The sequence below is a fragment of the Oreochromis aureus genome, linkage group 8 (assembly GCF_013358895.1).
Source record: "Oreochromis aureus strain Israel breed Guangdong linkage group 8, ZZ_aureus, whole genome shotgun sequence".
NCBI lineage: Eukaryota > Metazoa > Chordata > Actinopteri > Cichliformes > Cichlidae > Oreochromis > Oreochromis aureus.
Genome location: NC_052949.1, coordinates 13933132 through 13946074, shown reverse-complemented (window position 1 = coordinate 13946074; position 12943 = coordinate 13933132). Strand labels below are relative to the sequence as shown.

Sequence of the window (12943 nt, the reverse complement as noted above, 5' to 3'; positions counted from 1 at the left end):
TCCAACGTTTTTTTGTAATTACGACGCTTTTAAAAAATAAAAAAATAAAAATACCAATTCTAGGTAATCATCTCTTCAAAGCAGCTAATCCTAGCCCTACCCATAACCTTCATATCTAAAAAGATGTGATCAATAGTCATTTAACCTTATCTTCTTTTGCTGGATGCAGCAAAGTAACACTGCCAAGAAAATTTCCAGCAACCACTTTAAATTATCTTATCGCCACTTCCATATAAGTTCACAAGTTCATTCCATCCTAGGAACACCTGCATTTGTACCCTGCTGCTCTTCAGTAATTTAAAATTCATAAAGAGACAGTAAAGTTTTTTTGTTTTTTCTTTGCTTTTTTTTTTTTTTTAAAGGAACTTGGCGTATACTGTTGTTAACATATTCCAACAGTCCAAATATTTTTGTAAGAGGAAGAAGTAAAATGGGAAAATATTGGCTTCCCAAGCATATATCTCCACACTGCTTCTGATATTAAGCATGAACTTGCCCACAATGCTGTGGATGTGCAAGATGAGCTGTTCACTGAGGTACATTGAGCTAAAATAAGGTAACATACACAGATAAGAGATTTTAAGTGTGGCTACATGAACACACACACAATAATTTAATTTCCATGTTTGAGGAAGCCCCAAGCCCTGTGGGCCAAGAGTGGAGCTAGCCTATATTTAAACAGATGACACAAGTTTCATTCCAGATGTACAGTAGTATCTTTGTGTTCAGCTCTATAGAAATGCACTGGAGAAAGAGGTGGGGCTGGATGGGTGGGGGTAAACTGGGAGAGGAAGGGGGTTACACCAGGGGGCTGGGGTAAGAGGGACCCCAGTGCACAGCTGCTTAACTAATGCCCTTTTTTTTCTTTGCTCAGACACAGAAAAGCAGCGTGTTGGTGGCTCACTGATGGAAACTAGGAAGGATAAATGGATTAATTCACTTTTAAGAATAAAAAGCCAAAATAAACATATACACATATATATCCAGATTGAACCGAGACGTAATGATTAACAGGCATAATATGTCACATCGAAGGCAAAATTAGGCCTCAGATTAGCTGTTATTACATTAAAAGCAATAAAGTCGATGATTTAATTTAAAAAAAAAAAAGGTTCAGCTCCAAACCAGACTTTACTGCAGCTGCTACACCCAAAACCAGCTCACACTGCCACCAGGGAACCACTACTCCCTTCGCACTAGTTTAAAATCTGATTAGAAACACACCCCACAAACTGACTGATTTTTTTTCCCTCCTGCCTCTGTGGTGTTTCAAGCGGAGTGACAGATCGACGAGCGCGTAAGCTCTCACACGGCTCAGCCTGCCAACATCATCAGCATTAGACAATTAAGCCCCGCTAGCAGGGAGAATTTTTTTTTTATATTATATATATGAAAAGGTAAATATTTACTGCACAAATCTTTTCCATTCATTCACAAGGCACTAACAAAACCTTACTGTACTCCCTCTCTCTCGCTCTCTTTCTGAGTCCTCAGCACCAGCACCACCACCAATTCCCCCCACCCCACCCCTACATCTGCGATTCATTGACTTTACAATTTACCACATGTCGAGATGGGAGAGGTCGAGCCTCCATTTGAATCACGGCACAAATATGCGAGTGATTTATTGTTTTAAAAACCCCGGGCCGATTTAGTGCAACTCACTTTTTCTGAGCATTACTCCTATTGGCAGACCATGAACAATTACAGTTCGGACTAATTAAGCTCTGAGAATGTGCTGTGCACCGCTAATGTCTAACAGACCCCAATTTTAGTTTAATGGTGCCAAACTTTGCTTCCCAGCCACCCCCCCGCCTCCCCCTTTTCTCTAACTTAACTCCTCAAATCCAAAGCAGATTGTACTTTTTTTTTTTATGAGTGTTTATTGAGTCGAAGAAAAATAAGGACCTTTTTTCTTTTCCCCCTCTCCTTGCCTAGGATGAGAGAAGCAGCGGAGAGAGAGTGAGAGGAAAAGAGGGAGTAGATGCAGAAGAGGAAGAGAGAGATGGGGGAGAGTGAGTGAGGGAGAGAGCGGGAGCCGCTTCCGCCATACTTTGTAAACAAAAGTGATTTGCAAGACAAAAGGAGCGCAACCTTCCAACTAAATTCGGAGTGCATTTTGCAGCTTGAGGCACAAAATGCGGCCACGTCGTGCCACCAAACCCCCCGCGGACACCAATTAGGCCCTATTAACATGTAAAGCCAATTTGATAAGGTGTGGGCCCTATCCCTTAAATCCGCATTAAACTATCTTCCCCCTTGTCACGGCCAGAAAAAAATAAAATCCATTTTACAACAGCCGAACACACATAATCCATATGATATACCATTGTTATGCTTATGCCGCTGCCATGTTTAGGAAAGATACTGTCTGTGTCATTTATAACAGATAACAGGCCACAGCAATGTGTGCACGTGAGCACAAAGGAGGTGGTGTGCACTTATGCGTGTTGATTATAATAATCTCAACAGAAAATCCTCCATTATTTCCTCCTAAAAATAAAATAAAAAAAAGACAAAAGACCGAGCCGGCCCCCGTACCAAAGTGGATTTATGTTTTTTTTATTAAAAAATAGGTGAATGTGCGGCAACATGAGCAGTCCTGCCGTGACTAGACGAATGAAACAAAAGAGGAAAAAAAGGGGAGAAAACTATTGTTTCAACCACACAAAGCCTTTTCACCGCCCTGTAGTAGAATCATCACGGGTTCTCGGAGCGTCTTTCTTATTTTCCTCCCTTCCCACTCTAAACACAGTATTGGATGCACAGTGTTGTGTCTTCATCCCCCGTTTTGCTCCCCACCCCGTGCACTTTCTCGTTCTTTTTTAAACTGCTCGTAATTATACGTCGAAACTCAAAACCTCCGCCAAAAGTCTCCAGGCCTGGAGAATTATGGGGCCAGGGGTGGCGTCAAATATCTTAACATTCATAAGTCCGCGAGGCAGTAAATAAAGCCAGTGGATTTACGGCCCAGCAGCCCCGATGCAGGGGAGCTGGCCGCCCAGATCCCATTCTCCCTCCCTCAGCCTCTGCATCCACAGACCTGTTGAGGTGTAGATGTTAGCCCACAGCACCGGGAGTTAACCCGCCGCCTTTTTTTAAAAAGCCTAGTGTTAGCATTGGCAGGAAACAAAAGGTAGGGAGGAAGAAAGGAAGAGAGCAAAGGGAACAGGGGGAAAGGAGATAGAAAACCCAGGGTGAACTAGCCAGGCCACTTCTGCAATTCAACCTGCACCGAGTGATCCAGTAGGCCTTTGTATGAGGTTTAGGGAGGAGGGAGACGGCAGGGAAAGGAGAGGAGGAGACGAGGGCAGGAAGGCTTTTAAAGCCCGGGCACAGCGTCATGTCAAATTGCTAAATGATACTAAATTGTGAGCCTCCTTGGGCTTAGGTGGTAGGAAAAACAAATTTTCACTGGTTATGACTCCCAGAGGTCAGACAAACTATCGTAATAGTCACATGCAAGAAATCTTTTTTTTCCCCTCCTTAAGTCATGCAAACACTAAATAAGTGAAGCAAGTTAAGACGTCCAGGGAGATCAGAATCACCGCCAGCTGATGGGAAACATTTAAACCCATCAGAATTTGGCCTCTAAGACTTCCAATCAATTGTATTAATTTAAATAATTTTTAAAAAGGCAAAAGGAAAAACCAGCATCACAGCATCACGAAAACCGAGTGGAGAAAAAGAAAAGGCGAAGGTAAAAGCAGCGAGAATCAAAGCCTTTCATGCCATGAAGGAGAAAGTCTCATTCTAATGATACTAGCAGTCATATTCAGCGCCTTACATGACATGTTAGGGAGCAAGACAGCTAATCAATGTCCAGGTGAATTATTTATGCCAGCTTTAAGTCTAATAGATTTATATTACAGCGACCGCTGACTTCAAAGCGCTAATGGCTGGACACACAGCGCGCTGCAGACAAGAGGGGGCCGAGGCAGTACAGTAGGAAGACCACCATAAGTCAAAAACCACGTCCAGGTGCATCAGTAGGTTAAGCTGTAATAAAGGTTTCCTAATCATCTGCAAACGAGCACCTCCTTCTTTTAGATTTTGTAATGACTTTTCCTTAAATAAGGGGAAACGGCGCAGAGAGGAAAACAACAGATAAAAAAATAAATAAATAAATCTGGGAACATATATTTAAAAAAAAAATTAAAAATCTTTCCTTTCCTCAACTATGTCCGAGAATAGTATTTCAAGGGCATCATTAAGAGGGCAAAGGTCAATACCGTCTCGCCGCAGCATCCTCCAGCCATACCACACAATTTACTGCTTTTCTAACTGCTGCATAAGCACAAGGAAACGAGCGCTCCACACACAGTAGTGTGTGACAGCAAACTACAAAACTCTGCCATCGAAACAAGGAAGTGCTTCACTTCAAATCATGCGTGTTGTTGTGAATGTGTGTTTGTGTCAGTGCTGATGAGAATAATGAGTGACTAATTCCACATACCAGCCAGCAGCATTAACAAGGCTGGCTGACTAAGAGAGAATGAATGGCAAAATGTTCTCCTATGTGCAAAAGAAGCACGCACGCAAAGAGAGAACCTGTGTAAGCAGCAAAAGAAATATTTCATGTGAAACCATGGGTGATCATGTTGAACTCAAAAGCAGAATTTGTGTCAAACACAAAAGAAGGCATTATGTGTCAGATGTGCGTTGATTTCCAAGGTGTGCGGAGAACACACAAAAAAAGAGGTAACAAATATCAGTTTCGTTAGGCAGAGCTGAGGTGGTGGTGGTGGCGGCGGGGGGGGTGTTGGAGGGTCACATTTCCTAATGCCTGGTCTTTGCCTTAACCTTGTAAAATGAGATGACAGGTCCTAAAGCGCAGACTTGTAATTGCAACCGTTTAAAATAGGGGGGCAAAGAAAAAGGAAAAAAAAACAAAACACCCATGGTTGAGAAAATTATGCTGCTTAAGGATTGCCATCGCCCAGTGGGACCGGCGAGGTGCTGAGCAAATGAGTAAGTGGGCATAATTACAGCATGGCTGATTGTGTTTAAATAAATAACATGAATTTATTTATAAATATGGGTTTACTGCATGGCACATGTTTGCCATGGATTCCTCGCTGGGAGCAAAGGCGGTGCACATGCAAAACAGCACAGCCTCGCACAATTCCTATCAGTAAATCACACCATACATACAAACATATAGAAATATATATATATGTCTGTATATGTATATATACACACACATTTGAAAGAATAATTAGAAAGAGTAAAAAATTATATTAAAAAGAAAAAAATGCACTGCTTAATGTTTCGGGGGGAAAAAGCTATCATGCATCTTTTACATAGTGTCTTTACAGGTTTTGACACATGCAAATCACTCTGTAAAAAAACAACCCAATTTACATATTGATTTTATTTGTGTGGTTTTACACTGCTTTCCCCTGCTTACAGTGTGTCAGGAAAGCCGCTATAAAAAGGCCTGAATGCTCATGCATGGTGTTGCATTTAGAAAAAAGGGCATTTTTGATGAGGCCGTGCAAACACAAGCCAACTGCATTATTCAGGAGATTAAAAACATGCACTTGTAAGCCTGCAGAATACGCAGACCCTTAGTAGTAATAATGATAATAACAACAATAATAATGTCATAATCATTATTAAATTATAACAAGGAGAATACAATTTTCACAGGGGCTTGTGCATTTGATTTAAAAGTTGCTAAAAATATTAGTAAAAATGCCGTGCACGTGAAGCTGACATATAACAATAACCTACTTATTTCTGTTTTTCCTTTTCTCCTTTTATTTTAACCCACTTGCAGCTCTTTAGCACTGTTAGCATGCTAGCTTCTGACCAGGGCAAACGGGCTGGGAGCCGCGTGCGGGCACGCATGCACGCATGCATGCCATTGTACTGTACACTTCACGGGGAGTTTGCAAAACTTGGCTCTGCATTTTTATCGGCTGCACTTCAGGGTGACAACACTCCGCGTCTGCCTTTGCCTCGGTGCCTAATCCGGGGAGTCAGTGTGTGTGTGTGACGAGTGTGTGTGTGTGTGTGTGTGCACATACAAGCTGTAAATAAATGAACTTACTGTGCGTGCTGTTGGAGAAAGTGATCCATTGGGAAGGTAGGGGCTTGTGAGATCGGGGATCATTATAAATGGATAGCCCGGGTACGGTGGGCTCTTGAACAGCCCTCCATCTTGCCTTTTCGCAGCTAACATGGCGAGGGGGGGAAGAGGGGGTTGTGGGAAAGAAGAAAACTTTTTTTTATAAAGTGGCCTTGAGAACTTTTTTTTTTTTTTGCAAAAAAAATTGCAATTGAGTAATAAAAGGCGGAGGCACAGGCACATATAATGTCATGTTGTAGGTAGAAATAAAATAAAAAACAAGAGTGAACAATAAAGCAGAAACTCACCCTCCTCTAAACTTTCCCTTGTTTTGTCTCTGAAAGTTTCAGATCTAGGCGCAGGCCGTCTTTCCGCCTTGAAATGCAATGAAACACAAGGATTGCGTTAAAGTTAGCACAGCGGACGGTGAAGGGCGATAGTTAACTTTCTTTCCAAGTCCACCCGCTGTTACAGTGTTAGTAAATGTAGGCCCCTAAACTTAAAAACAGCGCCGGGGGGACGATCGATCCCCGATTTTTTTTCTCTAACATGCGAAGAAACAGACTGAACTCACCTCTGAATCCGACGAGCTGTTCTGATTTGTTTCCGACTCGTTTACAAGAGAAGATTTGACATCTGCTAAATCCCTTTCTGCCGAGGAGTTCTCCGAAATTTTCTCTTCCTGCTCCCCTTCGTCTTTGAAGGAAATCATTTCATCGTTTGCGCCCAGATCGTCCCCTCCACCGCCGTTGAGCTGCGGCATTTTTCCCGAGCAAAAATCTTTTCTCTTTTCTTTTTTTTTTTAAGAGACAAGGGGGCACAAAAAAACCAAAAAAAAAAAAAGTTTTTTAAAAAAACCCTTGATCTCGGTGATCTAGAAAAGTCCGAGTTTAAGTTTGGGGTCTGTATTGGCGTTTTCCAAAGCTCTGGCGGTTGGTACAAAACTAAAAAAGAAGGGAATCTTGGCAGAAAAAGGAAGCCGGAGAAGGAGCCGAGCCGCTCGGATTGAGTGAGTTGAAGTTGGTCGGAGTGGTTTTCAGTTCAAAGGCGGCGCTGATTGACAGATAGAGAGGGATGGAAATAGAGAGAGTCTGGATTCAGGATTATTGACAGGGAGAAACACACAAGAAACTAATGAGATTCAAACAGGGAGGGACTTGAAGTGACGTTTTCATAAATAGGAGGAAAAAAAGGAGAGAGAGAGGGAGGGAGGGGGAGAGAGAGAGAGTGAGAGATGGAGGCTGGAGGAAGCCGGCGGACGACTGCGGTGAAAAAAGCATGTGAGGAGGAAAAAGGCAGTTTGGGAGCAGGACAGTGATGGTAAAATAGGAGGAAGATAGGAGTTGCTTGCAAATGTGGATTAAACGCACATATGGGCGGTCTCCCAGAGGGGGGAGGAAGGAAAAAATGAAAAAAAAATGAAAAAAGAGGGTACTTCCTCAGGCTGTTTGCAACCAGTTTGACTCCTCTGTTCCCGACCAGTCTGCCACATTAGGGCCAAATAAAGTTAAGATTATAGCTGAAATTAAAGTTTTATTTTTATTTAGCCCCCCCCCCCAATCCTATCCTTTCACATTCAGATTCTCTAACCTACTTTTGGATCTGTCCTTAGTTTGCATACTAACTACTAGAGGCCCATCAAGGCAGAATAAAAGCTATTACTCCGACCTTGTTTTCCTATTTTATCTGCTTTGTCAGGTCCTTAGATCTATTTTTCATCATATTAGATAATGTTTCCTCAGATCTATTTTTTGGGATGGAGGGTGTTATTGCATCCTGCTTTCTTGACAGGTGTGATGTCCTTTGGGACTAACCTGAATTCCTCACTGGCAGCACAGACTGACTACATATATTTATTTATTTATTTTTCTCTCTCTCTTCTCTTTTAGCACCCTGGCTGGACACAAACAACTGATGCAGATTTAGATGCTCCAATTCTGTGTCTTATTTAGCAGAAAATCAACCACAGACAGCTACATAATACTGCAGACTATACATATGCATATATTAGGAGTTGAGAGAACTGCTTATAATTTGACTATATATTTTATTTTTTATATAGATTTTATAGATTTTATCATCTAAAAGCCATTGCATAAAATTATAATAAAAAATGTTTTTTAAAAAAAGAGAAAAATGTTTACCTGTTTTCTCAAAATAAAATGGATTCATTAAGGGTATGCGTTAAATAACAAAAGAAATTATATATATCTATATCTATCTATCTATCTATATATATATATATACATATATATATATATATATATATATATATATATATATATATATATATATATATATATATATATATATACATATTGGTAAATGAGTAGGAGGGGAGAGGTGAACCTCATCAGGCAGGAAATGCATTTTCTCTTATAGCCAATATTTGATGGAGTAATCACACAAACACACACGCGCACAAAAAAAATTTAAATATAGCTGCAAGAAACAGAGCTGCATCATACATCCAGGTGACACTTACACTCTGTTGCAACATGGCTCCTTTCAGGCAAAAATAAAGCAGTGTGAGATCAAAAAAAAAACAAGCCACAGAATTGCTGATTAAAAAAAATATTGTTTCATGTCATCACGCTCTTAGACGCATAAAAACAAATATTATGACGCTAATTCCTCTGTATCTGCTCTCAGCAGTGTTGTCAAACAGAACTGATGGGGAATTATGTGCACAGCGTAGCACCACTGTGCTGTGAATCTGCCTGCCTGACTCACCTAGACCAGGCAGCACCATGAAAGCAGACGATTCCGCTCGGTGATCACTGATGTGCCTTATCTGGATGCGGTGAAAGCTGTGATTGTGTTAGCTGGCTGCAGCCCAGCCAGCAGTGTTAGGGGGCGAGGAGGAAAAGGGGAAGGCATTGCCGGCTCTGGTTCTCATCCAGTGTGTCTGTGTTTAGGCAGCCGGTGGAAGAAGAAGAGGCACCCTGCCGCTCGGGGCCCTCCAAACCCGAGCCCACACAGACCAGACCAAAGCAGAGGAGATCCAAGCTGGCCTCTCCCCGGATTGCCTCAGCAGGTACCTGAGAGTTTACTGGGGGCTGGCAGCATGTTATCATGCATGCCGTGGGGACACCTGCCTCTGATGCCGCCCTGGTGATTCTAATCTACAGGACCCTTTAATATCATAATGATAGGCTATGCTGCTGCCGCCGCTGCTTTGAATGATGGAGCGGGAGCACGCTCAGTGTCTGTCGCTGTTATTTATTTTATTACCGGCTTTTTTTCCCCCCATGTTCACCTCTGCATCTTTGTGGTTGTCGTTCAGTACAGATGCAGACTGCCTCGTCCTCCTTTGGCTGAGCGCGTGGAGGAAGTCAGAAGCATCACCTGTGCCTGATCACATGATCGCACTCTGACCTTTTTTCTGTCTTTTTTTTTGAACTGGCACTTTTGGAAATGAAACTTGGCCCAGATTTAATCACACTAATGATCCCTCCAACACAATTAATATAATTAAATGTCAAATTAAAAGTATATAATGCATGCTTTGATCATTTTACTTTTGCTTTACAGGAACAAAACACGACATTGCTTTGAAATATACATGCATGCAGCAATATTTGCAACACATGCACAAGAAGCTTTTTACATAGTAGTCCACATTTTGCCTTTGCTTTCAAATAGTGGCTTGAATAATTAAATGGCCTACCCAGTCAAAACAGTCTTTGGTGAAAAGAGCTTTCATGAAGAGGAGTTACTGTTTACTATAATCTCATAATTCTTCTCAATCCCCACCACCACCCTGCACATATGCTTCATGTTTGTTTAAAGCAAATAGAAGCTGCACAAGTAAAAAGTGACATGTGTTTAGGCTGTACTGGTTTATGTACAGCACAGACAAAAATATCCCATAGGTTTTGTGTTCACAGGTACGCGGCTAAATAAAGTTTGTCTACAGCTGCTCCCAGTCTTAAAAACACAACAGGAGGAGGGTTAAAAAGATTCAGAGTCCTCGAATCCTCAGACATCACAGCAAACAGTCGCCTGCTTTCGAGCAACATGCAGCGAACATGCTCTGCGTTGTCAAACGGTTAATTTCCCGTCATGCATCTGCGTTGCCACTAAAAGGTCTCTCGTTGCTGATTAACATATTACCGCTGGACATTTTCTTCCTTTTTTTCCTGCACAAAAAAGCGGGCTGTTTTATGGTAACTTATTTATTCCCGCAACGAGGTTTGTTTACTTGTTAATAAGCCAGACTTAACATTTAACTTCATGTGCATTTGCAAATTTCCTCTATTGTTGAGAAAGATGCTGCTGAGCATTTTTTTTGGCATTTGGCTCACATGAATTCTATCACCGGGATAATACTGCAGTTAGCCGTAATTACATCTATACTAATAGTCCTCATTGGGGGTTTTTTTCTTTTTAAAGAATGGACAGGATGGAGAAATAGATGTCTGTTTTACCTGATTATGAAAACCATGTCTAATGCTGTATATTATTTTAGGCTAAAAGCCAAATCACACAACAAATATCTAGTTTGCGCTTGCATTTGTCTGCAAATGGTTGAGCCCGCTTTCTTGAACACTCTTCCTCTCATTGTGCTCGCCAGATTGAGTGCATCGCTGTTGTCTAAGCATTTCTGTGTCTTTTAATTACTCACTGGATGGATTGGGGGGTTTATATTCTATACATCAAAACATGGAAAATGATGAGGAAAGAGCTGCTTTCTTGAAAATGAAGTCATTTCATGTGCACAATGTATATACAGTCGATATATACATTTATATATTTTTTTATTTTTACTCTTATTGTAAATGTACAAAAGGAGTTTCTCTGCTCCCTTGCCCCTCAGCACTCTAATCATTTGACACAATAGGACAATTTATTTGAAAAAAAAAAAAAAGCTTTGTATACAGGAATTCCATTCATAAATCCTTCAGAAATTAATTTAAGAAGGAAAATGCTCAGAGAGTTATATTGACCAAAGCTTTAAGGGCTGAGGGTTATGTCTTTTTCACAGAGAGGACCTGTTATCAATGTAGAAAGAAGAAATCCAGTGTGTCTGCTCACTGAAGGTCACTGATGTCTCAGGGACTTGTTTTGCAGGAGCATATTAGTATAAAAAGCACAATGATTTGTTTTTTTTTAATGCATTCAATTTCTGTCTGTGTTTATAACCCACATTACAAATCTCAGTGATGACAGCACAGAATAAGAATAATAGCATAATGAATTTGCCTGTGACTCTGCACTCATCCAAATCAATATTACCCCCACGAGAGTAATAAAAGACACAGCTCGGCGAGCGTCTCATTAGGTTAAAAGTTTGTGAATCAATTATCAGAACAGGTCAAACCTCAAGATGCAAAGTTTCATTTTTATTTTTGCCAGGAAAAAGGAAATTGGACGAGGAGTTAGCTTGCAAACAGACTGGACACGTGTGATGAATGTAGGCACACTGCTTTTCATATTACTGGAGGAACCGGACTCAAGCAGGAGCTGAGCGTCTCCAGAACTCATCCGCGCAGCCAGCATCGTGGGAACCATATTAGGCCAGCTACGTGAGCTGTCTCCTGTCGCCTCCAAAACAAACAGCCGAGCGATTTTCAGAAATGGACGAGATAGCCATTAATCAAGGTCCAAGGCAGGGCCTGAACTCTCTAAACATGGAATCCACCTGGGAGACGAGCTAACTTATGTACTGTGTTGCACACACGCACACACGCACACACACACACACACACACACACAGTTCACCTGTCCATCAGAGCAGCATCTTGCAGGGAGAAGCAAGCCAAGCCGCTGCTGGCTGGTAAATGTTACTTAAAGGTCAGTGGTGTTTGAGCCAATCGGTTGGTGGTTTAGTAATATTTTCAGACTGGCTTTAGGTAGCCGAAGAAGATGTTTATAGGCTGATTCAGGTGACTCATGTCATTCATGCGTTTCCTAATGGATCTTCTGTGAATTCAGTTTTTATGTAATGCAAAGCAAACATGTAGTAGCCTTTATCACACAGAAATCACTGACAGTCTGCATAAAGGAATCACAGATGGGTAAAGCCCACTGGCATTCTTCTTAAAAGCACGGCCCTCCCTGCAACGATGCACATAAGCACTCAGGCGGCAAAATCCTGATGAATTTGAGGTGTTCACCTTGTCAGCCGGCGAGCTACTAAAGCAAAAGTCAGCCAACAAATTTAACCTATGACCTTCATGTTTTTCACCACTAAAGAAAAAGTAAAAGAGGACAAATGTGGAGAAAGTATCTTCCTGCTGAGCCCTGCTTTATCCCTCTGAAGAAAACCAGGACTCCCTCTTCTTTAATGGTATTGTAAGCAGGACCGTTGACATCTCTGTGCTTTTAATGAGGAGAAACTCTTTCTGATTCTTGGTTAAGAGAGGGAGCGTCTCATAGAAGGTGCTTCCTCAAACAGGAAGCAGAGGGCCTTATTGTAAGAGGAGGAAAAAGAGGGAACTGTGCCTTCTTCATGTTCCTGACAATGGGACGTTAATTAAAATCACAGTAAGGGCAAGTTGACCTTTTTGGGGGTTATGTAAATGATGGAAACAGGTGCCTTTGTGTGACTGCGTGAGAGTTTGCAGCAAACTTTTGTTGTCTTGTGTGTGCATGCCATTTTTAAGATATCCAAGGGATTTATGCTCATTGAAGACAAAGTTTTGGTAGCACATTATCGAAACGTCTTTGCGGTAAACCAAACCACAGAGAGGAATTTGAGATGTTATTTCAAACATAAAGAGCGCCCATTTGAACTTGACATTACTGCTCATTTGCCGAGTTATGAAGAAGCGACGGGTTTTCTTTCAATGCTATAAATTCTTGGAAAAAGCTTGAGTACAGAGAACCAATTGCATCTTTAACGTGCACAGTTATTAACGAGCGACA

The 12943-nt window shown here is 41.4% G+C and overlaps 1 protein-coding gene across 26 annotated transcripts in view; it reads right to left on the bottom strand.

The window, feature by feature from the left end:
• Nucleotides 1-7575, bottom strand: part of tcf7l2 (transcription factor 7 like 2) — an 88210-nt gene extending 80635 nt beyond the window's left edge. For 11 of the 26 annotated variants that reach the window (XM_039616016.1, XM_039616021.1, XM_031749150.2 and 8 more), the window contains exons 1-3: nt 6648-7574; nt 6382-6448; nt 6056-6180 (exon numbers count right to left, since the gene is read on the bottom strand). In XM_039616016.1, coding sequence (XP_039471950.1) covers nt 6056-6180; nt 6382-6448; nt 6648-6836 — 381 coding nt within the window. In that variant the 5' untranslated portion in view covers nt 6837-7574. Of the gene's footprint in view, nt 1-6055; nt 6181-6381; nt 6449-6647 lie in introns of all 26 variants that reach the window. The other 15 variants (XM_039616020.1, XM_031749152.2, XM_039616022.1 and 12 more) reach the window with 4 other exon arrangements.
• Between the last annotated feature and the right edge of the window lie 5368 nt (nt 7576-12943).